Here is a 20,361-nt window from a genome sequence, read left to right on the forward strand (position 1 = left end):
TATCCTAATTAGATCCCTAATAAATAATATTTATTGAAATGTAGGAATACGATAAATTTAATTTTTATTTATTTTTAGCTAAGAATAGGTCACTTGCCTCATTTTATATTTAATTATGAGTTACTATAATTTAAAATAACAGATATTTCCAAATTCTTTAAAACATAATATATACAATTGCATAATGATTTTGTTGGATTTTTTTGGTTACAAATATCTATGGGATTGTCTACAAAGAGAGCATGGGTTTACAATCATTCCCACTCATAAATGTCAAATTTGATGGCTTGGGGTGAGTCGGGATATCTGATAATCTTTTTTTTGAAACTTTGTTGCTATTCAATGACACTCTTACAACAACGACTTTGGAATTTCAGAGACAAAAATGTTTGTGACTTCCATGTACAAAATTTAAATGGTCTCGTTGTAGATAATCCCAATATCATTGTCGACATCATAGTTATATCATGATTCATGCTGAGTTTTGACATGCCTAACACAATCAGCCTTTATCTGGGCATAGGATGGGGTAAGGCAAAGTTTAAAGTCATCACTCTTCTTAGACCAAGACAATTCTAATATATATTACGGTCAAGCTTTCTATGCCTGCCCTACCGCATAAAACTTATAGACTTCCCCTTATCCAACCGTCCATCCTGAATGGAGGGCTAAGATTGCCCCAATCACAATGTCATGTCTTTACACGATTTTATTTTTAATTTTTTTTTATAAACTATTTTTGCACCAAATTTTGTATGTTTAATCCTCTATTAAACTTGCACTAGCGAAAAATATAAAAAAACTATTTCCAGTAAAATAAAATGATCAAAATACTTCTGAATTTTTAAGGGGTGTTTTGTCATTATATTTTATCCAAAAATTATTTTTAATATTTTTTATAGGTGCACCCAATGAGAAGATGGCACGTACCAAATTTTATGTTCATATAATTTATATAAAAAAAACTAAAAATAAAATACTTTGAGACGGCAGATCTAAGATCAAACAATGAGTGATTTTCTTGATCAAAATTGGACACCTGAATGACAAAAGATGCATAAATCTTCTATGTTGTAAGAGAAGTATAGATACCTTTCCCATGATATATATCATGTAGATCGTCTCGGAGTCTCTAGAGATAAGGGACCTTGCACAAAGAGGAAGGGAAAAAGTCGCATCCACATCATGTTGACAATGGTTCATATTAAACAAGGCCATATCCGTCTTATCAAAATCTAAGCATCTTTTTAACTTTTTCATTTATGTTTAGATATTATATGGGAAAAAATTTATATAGAGCCGAGGCTCTAAACAATTAAATTAGGGCCCACCTTAAAAATTTCACTAGAAGAGATTGTTTTGATGCACAAGTATCCTCAAACATCATCTCGACATCAATATGCATGGACATGAAAAAAAAAATGTATTTCAAATTTTGGAAATAGTGTATCTTGCATTACATTTTTGGATCGTCAATTTTCAAAATTTTCAAGTTCTCATGGATCTACTCGATTTACATTATTTTTGAATCTTTAAATTTTATAATTAAAGATGAAAATATATTTTAATGCTATCACAAAAATTTCCAGAAACCATATTTCTCAATCCTATTTGAAGTTGCGCTTTACTTTGATTGTTTAAGACCTTGGCTCTATGCGAACCACACCCTATTATATTTATTCAAAATTTAAAATGTAAATTAAATTTTATAATGGGAACCAATTAAAGATAATAACTAAAGGAAAAATATATAAAGAGACCATTTACCTTTGGCACAATGTGGTCATAATTAATTTTGACCATTGGATATAAAATTTGGTGGCTATATTTATTTAATTGACCATGCTCAAAGTTCAAAAGAAAATTTCATAAACTTTGTGATACAGCCTAACTATCGGATTTCACATTGAATGGTTGTAAGTAATTGTGACTGCCCTATACAAAAAGCAAAGGATCTAATTGTACAAGGCAAAAAAAATACAGAAAGAAAGCCTTAATATATTTTGGTCAATATGTTCTTGCAATTTTTTTATTAATTTTATTTGGTTCCTCTTACGAGGTTAATTTACAATCCAAATTTTAGTTAATTATAATTTTAAATCACAATTTAAATAAAAAAGAGTAATTAAAAAGAGCAATGATTTCATGCAACAGTTGTATAATAGAATAATGCAACGACACTTCTAGAGAACCATGTTTGTGGCATTTGTATGACCCAAACTTTTGCATGCACACTCTTTTCATCACAATAATCAATTTAAAAAAAACAAAAAAAGTTCAATTTGAATCCTAGATATGGTCAAAATGTGTCTCATTCAAAAACAAATCTAGACCATTCATTTGATGAATTTCAAGATCTTAGTCTTTAAAAATTCAAAATCATTTTTTTTATATTTTTACTTTCTAGGTTGTGGTTTCAAATTTTTCTTTTTCTCTTTTATTGTTCATTAGAATGAAAAGATTGTATATTTCAAAATTTGGATCAAAACAATGGTTATAACATGGTTTTTGAAAGTTATTGCATCACATTACTATCCAACCGTTGCATGAAATCATTACCCTTCATTTAGTATAGTGTGCTTAATTATGGGAAGAAATGTTGCTACCTATTTTTATACATTTAAATTTTGCTATTGCAATATTTTTCAAGTCCAATGAGGCTTAACAAAGTTCATATTGAAGGTAAGTCATAGTAATTCCTTTTATTTTATTTTTTTCTATTATATGTGTTTGTATTTATTAGGTGTTTATATTGAAGATAAGTCATAATAATTGTTGTTATTTACCTATTGCATTACCTTTGTTTGTATTTTGTTTAGGTGTTCTTTGTACTTTTTAGGTGTTTATATTGAAGGTAAGTCGTAGTAATTATTTTTATTTATTAATTTCCATTATTCAAATATCCTAATTAGATCCCTAATAAATAATATTTCTTGAATCTGTAGGAATATGATAAATTATATTTTTAATTTATTTTTAACTAGGAATAATTCACTTGCCTAATTTTATATTTAATTATGAGTTCTTATAATTTAAAATAACTGATATTTCCAAATACTTTAAAACGTAATGTATACAATTGCATAATGATTTTGTTGGATTTTTTTGGTTACAAATATATATGGGATTTTCTACAACAATCATTGCCACTCATCAATATCAAATTGGATGGCTTGGGGTGAGTTAGGAAGTCTGATGATATTTTTTTGGAACTTTGTAGCTGTTCAATGACACTCTTACAACAACTATTTTACAATTTAAGGGACAAGAATATTTGTGGCATCCATGTATAAAATTTAAATGGTCTCTTTCTCGACAATCCCAATATCATCATCATCATCGTCATAAATTTTTATGGATTCATGGTGAGTTTTGAAAAAATTTTATGTTAGCTGCCTACCTAACACAACTAGCCTTTATCCGGGTATAGGATGGGTTAAAGGAAATTAATTCTATAGTGCTTGAATGAGACTCCTCCCTTCAAGCATCCACATTTTGTGCATGCTATGCCCTTCAACTATCGTAATAACCCACATTACAGTACTTTATGTATCGTAACAACCTGGCTAAGTATTACGGTACTTTAAAGACCATAAAGCTCAGTGGGTCTCTTGCTCTCTCATTTGCCACTTCTGAGCATTATGGTCTTTAAAGTACCGTAATTCTTAGTCTGATCTTTACAGTACTTAAAATACCATAATACTTAGCTTGGTCATTATGATACTTAGAGTGCTATATTGCGGTAATATGATTATTGTGAAGGCTATTTTGATAAAAAAAACAAATGTCAAAATTGAAGAAAAATGTGTGGACTAGGTTTATGAAAGTTAAGGTTTTTTTTTTTTTAATTAGGTAAAAATTAAGGTATATTTTTTATAATTTCCCAAAAAGGTTCTCCTATTTCTCAATAAGATATGGAAACAATATCTCTCTTCCTAAAATCTCTTCTTTCTCTCTCTTTTTAAAATCACTACTCTATATGCACAAAATTTTCTCTCTCTTCCCCTAAATATGAGAATATGTCCTACAACCTCTATAACATTAGGGGCCCTTCTTATTTTCGCGCCATGTGTCTATGCCTTAACTCTCACTTAATAATGTAGTATAGATAAGGCTTAGTAGTAATTGCGGCATCCTTCTAACAAAGATAAATATTCTCATAATATAGAACTCCTAACGATAGATACTCATATTATACAATGCCACGATTTCTTCAGGATTGAGACTTTTTCTAGCAAAATATTTGAGGTTACCTTTAGTCAAATGATCTTACCTGAGTGACCACATTATTGATAAACTGATTGATTTCACTAACTCAGTGGTTTTTCTAAGCTAATTCAACGTTTACTAAAATAGGGTGGGTTTGACTGAGTAAGTTAATCAGAAGTTGACCTTGCATATACAAAGGGGATTCCACTCCAATAAAACACCAACAAGGAGACATGGTAATAAAATTGAAAAGCAAGTAGCATTTAATTATTTGGAATTAGATACAGGCTAATATTTTTACTTCTCCTATGTGCATGATCAGGCGCATCTCTTAAGAGCTAAGACACGCAAACAAGGGCCATTTCTTTAGAGAGAGAAAGAAGAGGGAGTTAAATTTGCATAAAATATAAAACCTAAGTAGGTTGTCCTGGTCTTGTATGGATTATTGATTGCACTACCCAATTTCTTAATCAAGTCGATTGACTTGGAAAGTCGTTATGGAAATTTTATTTAGAGGCATTGTTTAGGGAAATAACTGTATTTTATCGTATTAAATAAACAGTACTTCGAAGAATAATACAAGGGGGAATCACTACAAGATTGCCAAAGAAAAAAAGAAAGAGAAAAAGAACAATCCGTCTCTGTGCTCTAATCCATATTAACACATCTTAATTAGCGGCAACGATGTGCATCACTCCATGAGGATCCACAATTATAGCAGAATTCGTACTTGCACCTGCAAAAATTGGAAATAGACAAGAAAAAACCAAAAACAATCTACCATAGTCCTTAGAATTTAAAATACAATAAAAATAAATATTCTTAAGGATTGTGGTGAATTGTTTTGTAAGAAGTTAGGTAAAATCATGAAGGAAATCAATGCAAAGGGGGAAAGCATGAGATATAATTTTTGTGCCTCGAATAGCAACATGTTGCCTGGTACACTAGACTCTTTAATGATGGACTTTAATGTAACTTAAGTAATTTCAAAAGGGAACATACACTTAAGACAATTTATCTTTCTCACAGTATTATCGCAATCACACATAGCTATCATGTGAATTCAAATGGCTAGGATATACAATTAACTATTTGGAAAGTCTACGACTTTTTCTTTTAGATTTTGCAACGAGAAATGACACACTCTGCCGTCTGATTGCCTATCGGATAGAATCAAAGGCAAATGGCCTCATAGTATACAATCTCGAATGCAAATAATATGTTATCCATGTAAAAGTCAATTTATAAATATATTATGAAAGGACATGTAGAAATGGCTAACAAGGTTTACAAGCAAGAGGCTGCTTTAACCTTAATAGGTCACAATTGGATTTCTTTTCTTTTTATTTTTATTTTTTATTTTTTTTATTAAAGAAATAATAAAACTTCTTAAACCTAAGACAAAAAAAATAAAAAAAAAAATAAAAAATAAAAATTAAAAGAGAGAAAATGGCGACATACCTACAAGTTATATGAGGACAACCCTCTTTCTTTTCCACGTAGATCTTACAGTTAGGGCACTTTTTCCACTTTTGTCCCTCTGCAAGCGTAAGGAATAAAATATCATTTCTACCCCTCTCGTCTTCTCTTACCTTTTCAAACTCCCAGCACTCCAATCCATGATGCCATGCCACCCTGCACCTAGCACAAAAGAGCCTGTTACAGTAAGGGCACTCACTCTCCTTTATGCTACCATTTCTGTCCCCATCAAATTCCAAAAGCTCAGAACAATCCTTGAAGGGGCAATAGAACTTACTGATCCCCAATATTGAGGCCTCTGAGAGTGCAGCTCCCCATCTCTCAAAGGCACTCTTGGGAACAAAGGACTTGCAACTTTCTCTCTCTAAAAACTGCTTGCAAGAAGGGCTAGGGCAACTGATCATGGTGTGATTCTCCTGTAATCTCGATTCTATGTGCCTCACAATACAGTCTTTACAGTAGCTATGTGAGCATATGGGGTTCGAGAACTTCCCTTCATAGGCTTTGTGATCAGTGCAAATATCACAAAAGAAACCAGAGGAAGAAGATCCAGTTTCTGTTTCTTTTCTGCGATTCTTCTCCGAGAGCCAAGTAAAGAGGCTGAACCCTCTTTTATGGGTGGTTTTAGGGTTGTAAGGGGATGAGTTTGCAGAGAGAGAAGAGGAGTTTGTTGTAGAGAGAGAGAAGGGGTTAGTTCTAGAGGGAGAAGACTTGATAGAAGAGAAGATGATTTCTTGGAGCTGAAGGCTCCCTGCATATGCCTCATCTGAGAATCGCTGAGTTTCTGCATCTAATGACATGAGAGAGAGGTGGAACTCGTCCTCGTATTCTGAAGCCATGGGAGAGAGAGAGTCATTTAGGAAGCAGGAGATTCACTATGCATATATAGTGAACCATAGTCCCTAGTGAGCATTTCATTTATCCTCCACTAAAGCCACGACTAATCTCGGCCCTCTATCAGTGACTTTAGATAAGTGGATGTCTTTTATGTACTGTATGGAGCGCTTTGGAGCAGCGGACTTCAAACAATTAAGAAAAGGCTATGATAATAATGATGATACAACGTTCTGGTTCCATACACCAGGATGGCTACGATGTCGTTCCTGTTCGTATTTTAGGTAAGTCCAAAGTTCCTGTTAGTAATTTAGGTAAGCTCAAAATAGAGAAAAGCGTATGATGAAACAATTTATTTTTGATACAAAGAGGTCAATCTTTTTTTGTCTATTAGATTTTTTATGAAGTGGTTGTAAAAGTTTCATTATCTAGAGTCAAATATTTAAAAAAACAATTATCTAAACTTCATGATACACCCTAAGCCATCCAATTACCAGGAGTACATGTGAACTTGTCATAACAAAGATAATGGTCTCTTAATATACAATCTCAAATTATTGAGAAAGAAAGAAATTGCGGAAAGACAAACGATGTTGCTCCTAAATCAAAACGATAAGTTCGTAATGTATCTATTTATGCATTTTTAAAAGGTTTGGGCATAATTGCGTATTTCTATTATTCCACATGAGTTTCTGCTCTAGGGGAGCAAAATGTGCATTGCTCCCTAAGGTAAAACTCAAAACTACTTTTAGACTCCAAAATTTAAGGAAATGACCTGTCGAGCCTCAAGATCAATCTAATAAATAAATAAATAGATAAATAAAAACAAAACAAAAAACAACGAAAAAGAGAATAAAACGGTTACCTTTTAAAAAATAATGTTGTGATATTTAATAGAGAAAATATAATTCTTCAACTGAAAACAAAACAAGAGTTAATAACTCAAAATATACAATTTTTAAAAGATAATATTAAGGTACCCTTGCATATGCATATGTTTTTAATGTACTCAACATTTTGGGACACTCATTGCCCCTTCTTTTGTAATACAAATTTTTTAAGTAAAAATAGTTTTAGGTCATTAAAAGGGGTAAGATAGATATTTCTATGAAAAACTAATGGTATTTTATTAGTAGTTAACATGTTCATTTGGGTGATTTCATACCCACGTATTGAGTACTGGAAGTAAAAGCCTCATGTGGGTGATTTCATACCCACATATTGAGTACTTTAAGTAAAGGGGAAGATTTAAAGGGGAAGATTTCTATGCTTCCCCTTCAGCATAAAACTTTTATACTTCTCCCTATCCAACCGTTCTTTCTGAATAGATGGCTTAGATGGTCTCAATCATAATATCACCCTCTAAACTATTTTGTTTTTAATTTTTTTTATACAAAATATTTTGGCACCAAAATTTGGGCATTCAATCCTTTCTTGAACTCGTACCTATAAAAAATATAAAAAAATATTCCCAATAAAAAAATGACTAAAATGCCCCTGAAACTGTAGGGGTATTTTGGTCATTTTATTTTATCAATTTTTTTTTTAATATTTTATTTAGGTGCCCCCCTTTTAGTTGATAACATGTATCGAATTTTATATTGATATCATTAGTAGAAAAACATTAAAAATGAAATACTCTTGAGGCGTCAGATCTAGATTAAATGGTTAATAGCTCACTTGATCTAAATTGGATAGCTGGATGAAGGGGGAAGTATATATCTTTTATGTTGTGATTCTTAGATAGATCCTAGAAATTCATATTAAAATTATGTACAACACCCTAAAATTTTATAGAACACATCTTTTGCATGGAAAAACCGGCGTATTAATATATGGTCTCATGGGAACGTGGTAAATGCTCGTGTTACCCTTTTGTTGCCTTAACTGCATCTCTCTCTCTCTCCCCGTTTTTTAAGTGATGTCTCTGGTAGCCTCTCTCTCTGTAAATTAAGAACCAGCTTCCAAATTTAGCCTTGAACCTTTCTAATGGTTTCTTGGACGACAATTTTATTGGGAACCAGTGGATTTGCTTTGTATTGAATATTAGAAGAGTAAAAAATATTTTATATCCTTATATAGGGTGTGATTTGCATAAGGTTGCACCTTTAAATAATCAAATTAAGGTGAATTTTCAAATTTTGTCATGAAATGCGTGCTTAAAATTCCTAAGACAGTATAAATATCTATTTTTATTTCTAATTATAAATTTTAAATTTAAAAAATTGTTCAAATCAAACAGATCTACAAACATATGAAATTTTTTAAAATGGATGGTCTAGATAATGTGTTGAAAGACGTACTATTTTTGGGGACTTGAAATCTTTTTTTTTCTATATCTATACATCCCAATATGAAGATGATCAATCAGAAGTCTTTCTAATATCAAACCATCTTTTTTAAAAAGATTTCAAAGGTGCACCTTAATTCTATATTTTAAGGAAAATTGTTTCATGTGGTATGTGGTCCAGAAAATATAAAAAACATCCATCTTAAAGATCGATGCAAGTAGGCGTTCCATCTAAAAACAATGGAAACTAACGGTCCAAATGTTTTCTTACTAAAATTCTTAATTCTAGTTTTTACAATTTATTTATTTTTTCATATTCATGATCTACATGTTAGAGGTTACATGTCCTTAAAAGTTACGCCCTAAAATCTATCTAAAAAATAAATCGATTAAAAAGCCCACATTTATACATATGCGAGCTTGGCTGCATAGAAACTGGATCCATATTTTAAAGCCTCAACTTTATATCAACTTTTTCTTATCTATCAAATTATTAATAAGGTGCCGTTTGCATAGAACCTGGGCTCTAAACAATCAAATTAGAGCCCACTTTCAAATAGTGGCGGTAAATGCGGTTTCAATATTGGAAATCTTTGACTAGCCTTAAAACATATTTTTATATTTAATTATAAAATTTAAACTTTCAAAAATAGTGTAGATCGAATCGATCTTTAAAAACTTAAAATCTATTTTTTTCTCGAGTTCATGCATCTTAATGTCGAGATGGTCAATTTGAAGATATTTTAGCTTCAAAACAACCTATTGAAATTTTGGAGGTAGGCTCTAATGTAATTGTTTAGAGCCTAGGATATGTATAAGCTTTTCCCTGATTACTATATGCAGTCTATGTTGTACGCATTCAAGACCATTACGCTATGTTTGTGACGTAATTGATATGAGTCTCATGAGCTCACTAATTATTAAAGATTGATGGGCATTATGTCATCAACGCGTTTTGCTTCGTTGACGGCGTACACAACGGTCTACGACTTTATATTTTGGTGAAAGGTTCGACCAAATCATGGTTGAATGATACTTTATCACGTACGAAAGAACCCGGAAATAGTTGATAAGCGCTGGACGATTTTGTAAGGTTACGTCCCTCGTTCAATTTCTACCGAGGGCGAAGGCCCTTCTCCCATTCACTTACCAAAAAAAATATACTTTTTCATAAACAAACTTAATTAAAAATACTTTAAAAAAGAGGAAACCCCAATTGCTTAGGTTTTTAGCGAAGAAGGGGAATAATCTCATGGATCTTCAATGGGTGAGGCTGTATTAGGTGCCTAACTGCTTACCACTTGTACTGGCTCTAAATTTTGGCATAAAATATAATTTTAGTATCGAAAATCTTATGATGACTTGACAATTTATGTGCAACTCCAATAATGAAATTTAAAATCTTAAAAATGGTGAAGATTGAGCATATCTATAAGCATTTATAAATCTTGAAATCAAATGTTCCAAATAATGTGTTGCATAAATACTATTTTTAAGACTTGGAATTCTTTTATTTCCAAATAACTTGTTATAATCAAAATTATCGATAGGAAGTGTTTCCAACTTTCGGACACTCGTTTCTACTGGATTTTTGAGATGCGACTTACTTCAATATTATAAAGTTTCAACATTATTTAAACTTTTCCCATCATTTTACACCGTCTCTTGGTCTCAAGAATGTAATCACCCTTTTTACTGACAAAATCCAACCAGCAGTAGCAAGGTCGGATGGGGTCTCAAGAATGTAGTTACCCTTTTTACTGACAAAATCCAACCAGCAGTAGCAAGGTCCGATGGGCTTTTTGCTCTTGCTTTGACCTCCTACGAACAATTGGATGTGTAGCCTACATGGAATATCAAATCACTCCTTGCCATAGTAGCGAATGCTTTGATGTATAGCTTATGTTACACATCAAATTGGGGATTGCAACATCAAAACACTCGCTTTAGAGGGCTTCGCATTTCAATCTTTCGTTTGAACGACTTTCTCTAAAAACCCTATTATTATTATTAGAGAGATAATCCAAACCTTGTGATGCAAGAAGGTATGAGACTTAGTCGGGGCTGATCGAAATGGCTTTGGTTAGGTCCAGGTCCAAGTCACTTAAACCCGAACCAGGTCCGGGTCCATATGAGACTTAGTTGGGGCGGGTCTGGTACCTGTTCCAGCATGTACGGACCCGACTCGACCCGTTGCCATCCCTAAGGAAAATTGATTGATCTTTTCTCCAAAATATGTGAACAGTCCATTTAGGATAGGATGAAGTTTTTATAAGGCCTAGGCTTTATAAAAACAAAATAAAGCCTCACCTCAAATCCTCATCCGAAAAGTACTTTCGATGATGGAAATCTTTATGATGACTCTAAAGTCAATTTCCAATACAGACAATAAAATTTGAAACTCAAAAAATGACACAAGTCTTTCGGATATGTGAACACTTATTTTTAAAGAAAAATAGATGGTCTAGATAATTTGTTGCAATATACAAGATTTTTAGAAGTTGAAATCCTAATTTTTTTTCACCACCATAATATTCAAGTCGAGATGATCTATATGAAGGTTTTACAATAGTTGACTAGCAATTTCGATGAGTTATGAAGTGAGGATTTACTTATTTTGATAGGGCTGCATCCCATTTTCCTTTTAAGATAATATCTCACCAACTCCCGCTGTCTCAACTGCTCCCGCGGGTTTATTTATGCCCCCAAAATACAGTCGTCTTAACCTTTCGGCAAACCTTAATAAGATACGTCAAATTATTTCACACTCACTGAGTGTAAGTCTCGGACTAAAGGAGTACATATTTAAAATATTATTTATACAGTAGCGGATTTAGGAGTTATTTTTCATTAATATCCCTTTATCTCGGAGTAATTTTGAAAATATTTCTAAATTATCCAATTTTACCCATGTACCTTTTTTTTTTTACCCTTCTTTTATTTTCCATCGAAATGCCCTTGGTTCTGAGTTCCGAGTTCCAAACATAATTCAAATTTACCTTTGTTATCAGTTCGAATTTTGAACAATTTTCTGCTTTTTTTAACAATAAAAAGGTTGGACCATTTCTTGATTGGTGTGTTTCATCCTTGCCCAGGGCCATGCAAATTTTATCGTTCCAATTTTATCGGAGTTTTGAACAATTTTCTATTAAAAATGAAGTTCGGGTCTTTAATTTGTATAGAGGAACAAGTTGATGATATCCCAGGCTTAAAATGAAGGTCTTGGTGTTTTCTTGCATAACTCAATTTTTATTAAAAAAGAAAGATGAATTTCTAGGATAAGAGTGTATAGTACAAAGGCATGCATGCATGATTCTAGAATGATTTTTTGGTCTATATATACATGCACTTTATATTATTAGCCTAAATTATTATCTAAATAAAAGACAACTTATGCTAGTCAATACTGCATAGTCAATACTTTACTTTGTTTCTATATATGGTGTTTGGATTCTAATAAGCTTAGTATGCATCTATTTCAGGATTCTAAAACTCCACAGATGTCATGTACAAAATATTATAGAGAGCAAATATCATACATATGTTTGTTAGAAGAGTATATATAGTTAAAAATGTATATGAAAGGGTAGGTGCAGTATCTTGCATCAAAGATAAAATAGGAAGATATTGTTGATACCTACAATACATCTAATCTTACCATAAATACAAGATACTATACCTACTCTTATATATGCAATTTCAATGACACATACTATCCCTAACAAGCATATCCATTACATATGCTTTCTACCATAAATACAAGACACTAAACTTACCATTTCATAAACATTGTCAATGTTATATACTTTCCCTAACAAGTATATCCATAATATACTAGAGAAATTTCTCCTTAAAGTTTTTGTATATAAACTGAAATAGGAAAAATCTGATCCAAAATATTCCATTCTTCAAAATGACACTTTTCAGTATACTCTTCAAATATTTACTATCGTTGAACTTTAATAGTTTAAATTTTCTAGGTCAAACAATACTCCATTGATATATAAAATTAGGTCACCCAATATTAGTTCTCTACTTGGTTAGTTTCCTATTTGATTTTTACTTCATTTTCATTTTTTTATTTAAATTTATTACATTAACTGGTTACTATAGCTTTTAATTAACAAGAGTTTTGAAGAAATTTACTGAAACTTATAATAATAATTTACTATGTTGCATTTTTTTTAGGAACTTGCCATGTGGGAATGGTAAAACATGACTTTCAATTAAACAAAATTGCAAATGAGAAACTAAAATACGGTAGGCTTATTTTTATGCAATTTTCTTTTTAGATGACAACAATGTTGCTTTGATTTTAATTTTAAACTAATAGCTTTGTTTGTCAGCTTTACAGCAAGGGAGGGCTTCACACTGAAGATTTCTTGCCTTAATACATTAAGTAGGCGGTAGACATAGTTTGAGCAAGTTTGGGTTGCATGAAAATATTTTCGCACGAAAGAAATCTCAAGTGTGAGAATATTTTTACATTAATTAGTTGCTAATTGGTATGAAAAGATACATTAAGATCAATGGTTATGAAAATATTTCGACACTTGAATGCATGAGAGAATTTTTCATGTGAATATTTTTACGCTGGAACCAAACATGTCATTAAGCATAACTCTGGAGATCGGACGATCCCACATGTCCACGAACTAGTGATTTGGCAGATTAATAATACATTGGTTGAAAATTGATAAATGCCAATTTTTGGCTGGTCTAAATGAAGCTAGATAGTTTTTGGTGATATATTTCATATTTTAATATGGGAAAGGTTTCTATGCTTCCCCTACAACATAGAAGTTCTATCCTCCCCTACCATCCAGCCGTCCAATTTTGATCAAGAGAGCCACTTATCGTTTGATCTTAGATCCAACGTCTCAAAGTATTTTATTTTTAGTTTTTTTTATACAAATTGTATGAATATGAAATATAGTATGTGCCATATTCTCATTGGGTCGCACCTATAAAAAATATTAAAAATGAATTTTCAATAAAATTTAATGGCCAAAACACCCCTTGAAACTTTTAGGGGTATTTTGGATATTTTATTTTATTAAAAATATTTTTTTTTTATATTTTTTGCTAGTGCGAATTTAATAGAGGAATGGACGTGCAAAGTTTAGTGTCAAAATAGTTTATAGAAAAAATTTAAAAAATAAAATAGTGTAGAGACATGGCATTGTAATTGGGGCAATCTTAGCCCTCCATTCAGAATGGACGGTTGGATAAGGGGGATTATAAAACTTCTATGTTGTAGGAAAAATATAGAAAGCTTGCCCTTTTAATATTACTATTCTTATTTTAAACTAATTCGACCGATAATCAAACTGATTTTGAATAGACCGAGCCCCTTACCTAATAGCTAGTTTCAAGTATCTATCTATACTATATTGAGAAATGATTCTATACGACCCTCCCCCACCAATGTCTATTGGATCCCAAAGGATTATCATTAAATTTAGCACGAATCTATAGAAAAGTCAAGTTTCACACCCATGTGATATCTTATCTAGATATCTGTGCCAACTTTAATAGTGATCCTTTTAGGATCCTACACACATGGGTGGGGGAGGTCCTATAGGATCATTACTCTACGATACTCGACTATATTATAAGTCATAGTTAAAGATGAGATTTTAGGGCCTCCTATAATTAGTATGTATCCATTTTAATTATTCTTTAGGTGCCATTTGGTTTTAGGGTCTCCTATAATTAGTATGCATATGTTTTAATTATTCGACCATTATCACATTTTAAACCATTATCACATTTCCAAGGTACACTTAGGTACACTTTAATGATAAAGAAATTGAAAAAGATTACTCGAGATTTTCCCAAAAATCAGAAAATTTATTACCCACGATGAAAAGTGAAAAATCTACGCGCAGTGAAAAGTGAAAAATCTATTACGCGTTTGACTGGTAAAAAATCTATCACGCAAATCTATTACGCGTTTGACCGGTAAAAAATCTATGACGGGTAATCGGGGAAATATTTCGGACGTCTCGGTAGTTTCGAGACCCAAAAAATAAAAATCTATTACGCGCGGTAATTTTCGAGGCCCAAAAATCCCATGATTCACCTCTTACTACAAATCTTTCGAACATACCACAAATCTTTCGGACGTCTCGGTGATTTTGATTCACCGTGATTTTGATTCACCTCCTACCACAAGACAAATCTTAATCGTAAGACCTTTTTGCAATTTTGGGTTCTGGTGTTCTGGTAAATAAAACCTTTTTGCAATTTTGGGTTCTCGTAAGACTTTTTGCAATTTTAGGTTCTGCAATCATAATGGTAGGTTCAAAAAAAATAAACCAATTTGGGTTCTCAACTAAGATCAATTTGTTTTTCTTTTTTGCTACTATTGTTTAGTTGAGTTTACTCACAGAGAATCATCAAATCAATTAGCTTGAATTGTTTTTTTTATTTTTTTTCATAATTTTTTTTTTTTTTTGCTGCTATTGTTTGCTGATAAATTTGAAATACTTGAGTTTGAATCATCAAATCAGTCAGCTTGAATTGTTTTTTTTTTCATAACTTTTTTAAATTAATTTACGTTCTCAATCTTCTCCATTTCTTTTGAATTTGCCCATATGGAAGTTTTATGGAGAGAGATGATCGAAAGGCTTTAGCATAAGAAAAGAAAACATAAAAAATATGATGGCTTATCTTAATAAAAGTATGTTATTCCAAAGTGTTAACATCTTGAAAACATGTGGTTCCAACTCAAGATGCAAAGACATGCAAGTTTTGGGTATAAAGCCAAAAAAGAAAAATAATATGTTGGTAATGCGTTTCGACATAGCCAAACAGTAACAATGTATTTCCCAAGTTGCATCTAAATACTACCCAAACAGTTCCAATCTATTACAGTAACAATGTATTTCCCAGGTTGCATCTAAATACTATCCAAACGGTTACAATCCATTAACAATATATTTCTCAGGTTGCATCTAAATACTACCCAAACAGTTACAATCCATTAACAATGTATTTATCATATTGCATCTAAATACTACCCAAACAGTTACAATCCATTAACAATGTATTTCTCAGGTTGCATCTAAATACGACCCAAACAGTTACAATCCATTAACAGGTTGCATCTAAATACTGCCAAACAGTTACAATCCACTGATAATATATTTCTGTGTATCCAAACGGCCCCTTATTGTTTTAAATTTTGCCATTTTAAAATTTCATAAGGAAAGAACTTTCATTCTTAAGATATTTCCTGCCTAAAGAAAGAGAAATTTTACGATATGGGTGTTTGACATTTTTAGGAAATAGTCATTTTTTCTCCAAGATATAGCTTTTATATTTATAAAATATAATAGAGGGGCATAGTGTTGGAGATGAATGAAGGGAGAGGAAAAGGGCATGGATATGAGATATAGAAATTTTGTTAGGAAATGGGTTGGGATATTTTAGGAGATAGTATTTCTAAGATTTCGTATTTGAGATATACATGGACATATACATGAATGGGGATTGATATACATGGATATATACATGAATGGGGATTGATATACATGAAAGGAGATATTTTAGGAGATTTAAATTTTGAAATTGTATTTCTTTTATGATCATTATTAATGATTAATTCGTATTAACATTTTTCTTTATTTCTTTATTTCTGCGGTATAAAAAAATGAAAAAAATTACCTATTCTATTTATGAAGTATTGTAATTTCATAATTTTTCATTAAATTTTATATAAAAAGATCTCACTCGATGATATCCCACTAAAAACCGTTTAAATCCATCTATATGGAAGAAAAACACGATACATCTATATGGAAGAAAAACAGGATACAAAGATACAAAGCTCTCTCTTTATTTCATATTATTTAGTAGAATACGCAACTCACCAGAAAAGATGAAAAAGGAAAATGATTAGAACAAAAAAAAGTTAAAAAAATTAGAAATAAAAATTTCTTCAATGATCTGATCTATTTGCATGAGTGTTCGAGTTTCCAGGGGCATCCACATCGGTAGCAAAATTTACACAGGCACCTGCAAAAAGTGAAACAAAGGAAAAACAAATAACATTAAAATAGCAATGGAAATCATAATATACTTTATTAAACAAAAGGCCTGTATAAAAAAAGGAAAAGTATACCATTAGATCATTTGCGTTTGTAAAAGGTGTTCACAATTAATCTCAACCATTAGATGTAAAATTAGAAGATTGTATTTATTTTGTTGACCAAGCTCAAACTTCAAAAAAAATAAAAAATCAAACTTTGTAACATACCCAAGCTATTTTAAATAAAAGTAATTGTAACCTCCTTGTATCAAAGGTAAATGGTCTCATTGTGCACATTCTCATAAAAAAATTATTTTTTTTAAAAAAAATAGTAATAAAAAAAACAAAGAGAAGCAAAAAAAAATGCCCGGTGAAAAAAAAAAATCCATACCTGCAAATCATATGATCACATCCAGACTTCCTCTCCACATAAAACTTACAGTTAGGGCAAGCTGTCCACTTTTTCTCCATTGCAAGCTTAATGAACAAATCATCATCATCCTTCATTTCAAACTCTTCACACTTGAACCCTGAATGCCATGGCACCTTGCACCTAGCACAAAAGAGCCTGTTACAATAAGGGCACTCACTCTCCTTTATATTAATATTTTCACCTTCAACAAATTCCAGAAGCCCAGAGCAGTCCTCAAAGGGGCAATAATACTTGTTGCTCCCCAGTATTGTGGCCTCTGATAACACAGCACTCCATCTCTCAAAGACTTCTTTTGGAAGAAAGGGCATGCAACTTTCTATCTCTATAACTTGCTTGCATGAAGGAACAGGGCACTCAATAAGGGTTAAATTCTCTTGTAGTTTTGAGGCTATGTGCTTAGTTATGCATTCATTACAGTGGGTGTGAGAGCAAGTGGGGTTTGAAAAGGTCTCTTCATAGGGTTTGTGATCCATGCAAATTTCACATACCATGGCAGAGGAAGAGCACTTGCTTCTTTTTCTTTCTCTCTCTTTGGTTGTGGTCACGGGTTTGGTTTTAAATTTGATCTTAGAGCGAGAAGATGGGTTCGGTTTGAAGATGATAGTGGGTTCTTTACGATGCCTAGATAGAGAAGTTGAGGGCTCGGGCTCGGTTTTAATTTTGATCTTGGAGTGAGAAGATGGGTTCGGTTTGAAGATGATAGTGGGTTCTTTATGAGGCCTATAGAGAGAAGTTGCAGAGGAAGAGGGCTCTGGTATGGCGGTTTTGAGGGTGGTTTCGACTGAGCATGTCGTGAGGAAATAAGGATTTGGTTTTGGGATGGATGGAGACGATGTTTTAGCAGGCTTAGAGAGAGAAGGAGAGGTTGTAGAAGAAGAAATCCTCCATTTCCTTTTTTTGCTCATGGTTTCAGGAGAGGTTTTAGAGAGAGGAGGGGGGTTTGCTGCAGAGTGGGGCGTGGGCTTTATACTAGAGAGAGAGGAGGAGTTTCCATTGGAGAGAGAAGATCGGTTCTTTGTAGAGAGAAGTGGGGCTTTAGGAGAAGATGATGGAGATGGAGTATCCATGGGTTGAGAGAGAGAGGTGGATTCCTTTTTTCAAGTGGGAGGCGGGTTGTTTACCATAAATGGAGGTGGATAGAGAGAGAAAAGGCATTTGTTTTAAAGAGAGAAGGAACAATGGAGGCGCCTATGACCTCATGGAAGACAGAGAGAGATGTTTGATGTGATACCTAGGGTTTTAGAGATTTGATCTATTATTGTTTAGAAACTCGAGAGAGTGAGATACGAGAGAGAAGGGTCAATAGATTAGAAACTTGTGGATGAAAGTTTTGAATTTTAAAAAAGTTTCTTTAAAGTTTAAACATGGAGAGAGAGATGTCAATATAAGCTGAGCATTAGGTGTGACCTTCCATGAAATATCCAATATTGCGATTTTTTTTTTTTTTTTTTTTGACAAAATTACCTTTCAGTCTGACAATGTCATCCTCGAACTGTATTTTATTTTTTATTTTATTTTTATTAGTAGGGTAATGCCCAAAGGTTTGGGTCACTTTTCACGCAACATATATATCTCTCTATCTAGAAAAGTGGTTATTCTTACTGTATCTTCTCCATTGTTTTTAGGATAGAGAGATACAAGAGATAGCTTAGGCTCTTTCATGAGATTTCCTTGGCATTTTTAAGATAGGAGAGATTTCGAGAGAGAGATTTAGATATGTTTAGGAGAAAATGTATAGGTTATTTTTATATTTTGGATAAAGATTGCATAATTTTAAACATGAATCTCTCAAGGTATGTTCTCTCTCAAAGTCCTGAGTATTTCTCTCTCCGATTAAACAGATATCTTTATCTTCTAAATATTACCCTAGTTTTTATAGGCAACTCTCTAGGATTCAGTTCTCTAGGTTTTTATGAAAATCCACTTCTTCTGCCCTCGTATAGAAAGAGGAGTTAATAGTTAATTGACTTTATTGCATGATGGTGATATTGGTTTCTCTCTTGATGTATATATATATAAATATATATATATGATTTAATTAGACTTGCAGGGTGCTGAAGATCAATCTTATGTTGAGCTAAGACACATTTAATATGATTAGTGCAAAGCGAAATACCAATATGTAGTCATAGCTATGAAGATCTTGCATAACAGAGAAGACGGCAAATATTTAGATCTAGGAAGGCGAAGATCAAATTTTGTGGTTAGTGATATTTTCTCATTTATTTGTTATAGACATTGTAGTTACTATGATAAATTTTATGGTAAGTGATTTCCTCATATATTGTTATAGACATTGTAGTTACTATGATAATATATGATTAGCTGTTAGGTGTTTACATACAGATCAAATAATTAAGGTTGAGGTTTGTGTAAGGTGACACATAAAATTGTTTAAACACATTGTCTCAAATGCATCGCTCCTTACCCACATTCATAAGCATCTTTGGGAAGAGGGGAAGAGTAGAAACCAGGGTGGGAGCGATACCTTCCCAGGATCAGTTAGGTCCTGGTCAATTGCCAGTCTGTATCGACCATTGGTCTTGTTTTAAAGCTTCGTCTGGTTTTAAAGCTTAGTATAGTGTGTAAGCCAGTTCAAAACTTTAAGTACGCTAAACCTCAAATTTTTATAAATATTAGATCCAGTAAATTAAAAAAAAAGAAAAAAACAAATTCAGGGCAAATATTCCCTAACATGTTTATGCAAAAACCAGATTCATTGTAATATTATGAATGAAACAATTTTTGTATAGGGTGATTTCGCTGCAATGTTTTTGTAGTATATAATGAAACCATTCCTTTAACGAATTACATCAGAGGCAATTTTTTATACTGAATTTGCACATTCTTTATCCCAACAATCATTTTGAAGATAAATAAATAAATTTGCATCTGTCCCCCAAAACCAAACTAAATGAATTATTTTAGTGAAATCTATGTTGTACATAAATCAAGTTGAAAATTTTCTTTTTTAACTTTTTATTTAGTGATGATAAGGTAGTTGACAAAATTTGGGTCTGAAAAAAAAATAAAAATAAGAAAAGCCTTAAGGCTGGATCGAGCAGTTCTACTATAGCACGA

At 32.1% G+C, this 20,361-nt stretch overlaps 2 protein-coding genes and 1 non-coding gene across 7 annotated transcripts; all 3 read right to left on the minus strand.

Moving 5' to 3' along the window:
- Nucleotides 1-4,500: 4,500 nt before the first annotated feature.
- On the minus strand, nucleotides 4,501-6,606 carry LOC18423999 (RING/U-box superfamily protein). 5 transcript variants are annotated; one of them, XM_088856530.1, is made up of 3 exons: nucleotides 5,966-6,091; nucleotides 5,671-5,850; nucleotides 4,501-4,945 (listed from the first exon to the last, which is right to left on the minus strand). In XM_088856530.1, exons 1-3 carry the CDS (start codon nucleotides 6,004-6,006, stop codon nucleotides 4,882-4,884), a joined length of 285 nt encoding a protein of 94 aa, XP_088712656.1. In that variant the 5' UTR covers nucleotides 6,007-6,091; the 3' UTR covers nucleotides 4,501-4,881. The 5 variants fall into 5 exon arrangements, with proteins under 5 accessions (XP_088712656.1, XP_088712655.1, XP_020532060.1 ...); XM_088856529.1 differs by having other exon boundaries at nucleotides 5,671-5,865; XM_020676401.2 differs by having other exon boundaries at nucleotides 4,529-4,945; nucleotides 5,671-6,603.
- A 5,255-nt stretch (nucleotides 6,607-11,861) lies between these two features.
- LOC148778966 (U6 spliceosomal RNA) lies at nucleotides 11,862-11,966 on the minus strand. The gene has a single exon (XR_016048705.1). It is a non-coding gene; the product is annotated as a U6 spliceosomal RNA (small nuclear RNA).
- A 4,623-nt stretch (nucleotides 11,967-16,589) lies between these two features.
- Nucleotides 16,590-18,560, minus strand: LOC18423998 (uncharacterized). Its single transcript, XM_011630424.2, has 2 exons — nucleotides 17,239-18,560; nucleotides 16,590-16,834 (listed from the first exon to the last, which is right to left on the minus strand). Exons 1-2 carry the CDS (start codon nucleotides 18,345-18,347, stop codon nucleotides 16,771-16,773), a joined length of 1,173 nt encoding a protein of 390 aa, XP_011628726.2. The 5' UTR covers nucleotides 18,348-18,560; the 3' UTR covers nucleotides 16,590-16,770.
- Nucleotides 18,561-20,361: the final 1,801 nt, after the last annotated feature.

The sequence above is a fragment of the Amborella trichopoda genome, chromosome 13 (assembly GCF_054954075.1).
Source record: "Amborella trichopoda isolate Santa Cruz 75 chromosome 13, AtrichopodaSantaCruz75HAP2 v2.0, whole genome shotgun sequence".
Taxonomy (NCBI): Eukaryota; Viridiplantae; Streptophyta; class Magnoliopsida; order Amborellales; family Amborellaceae; genus Amborella; species Amborella trichopoda.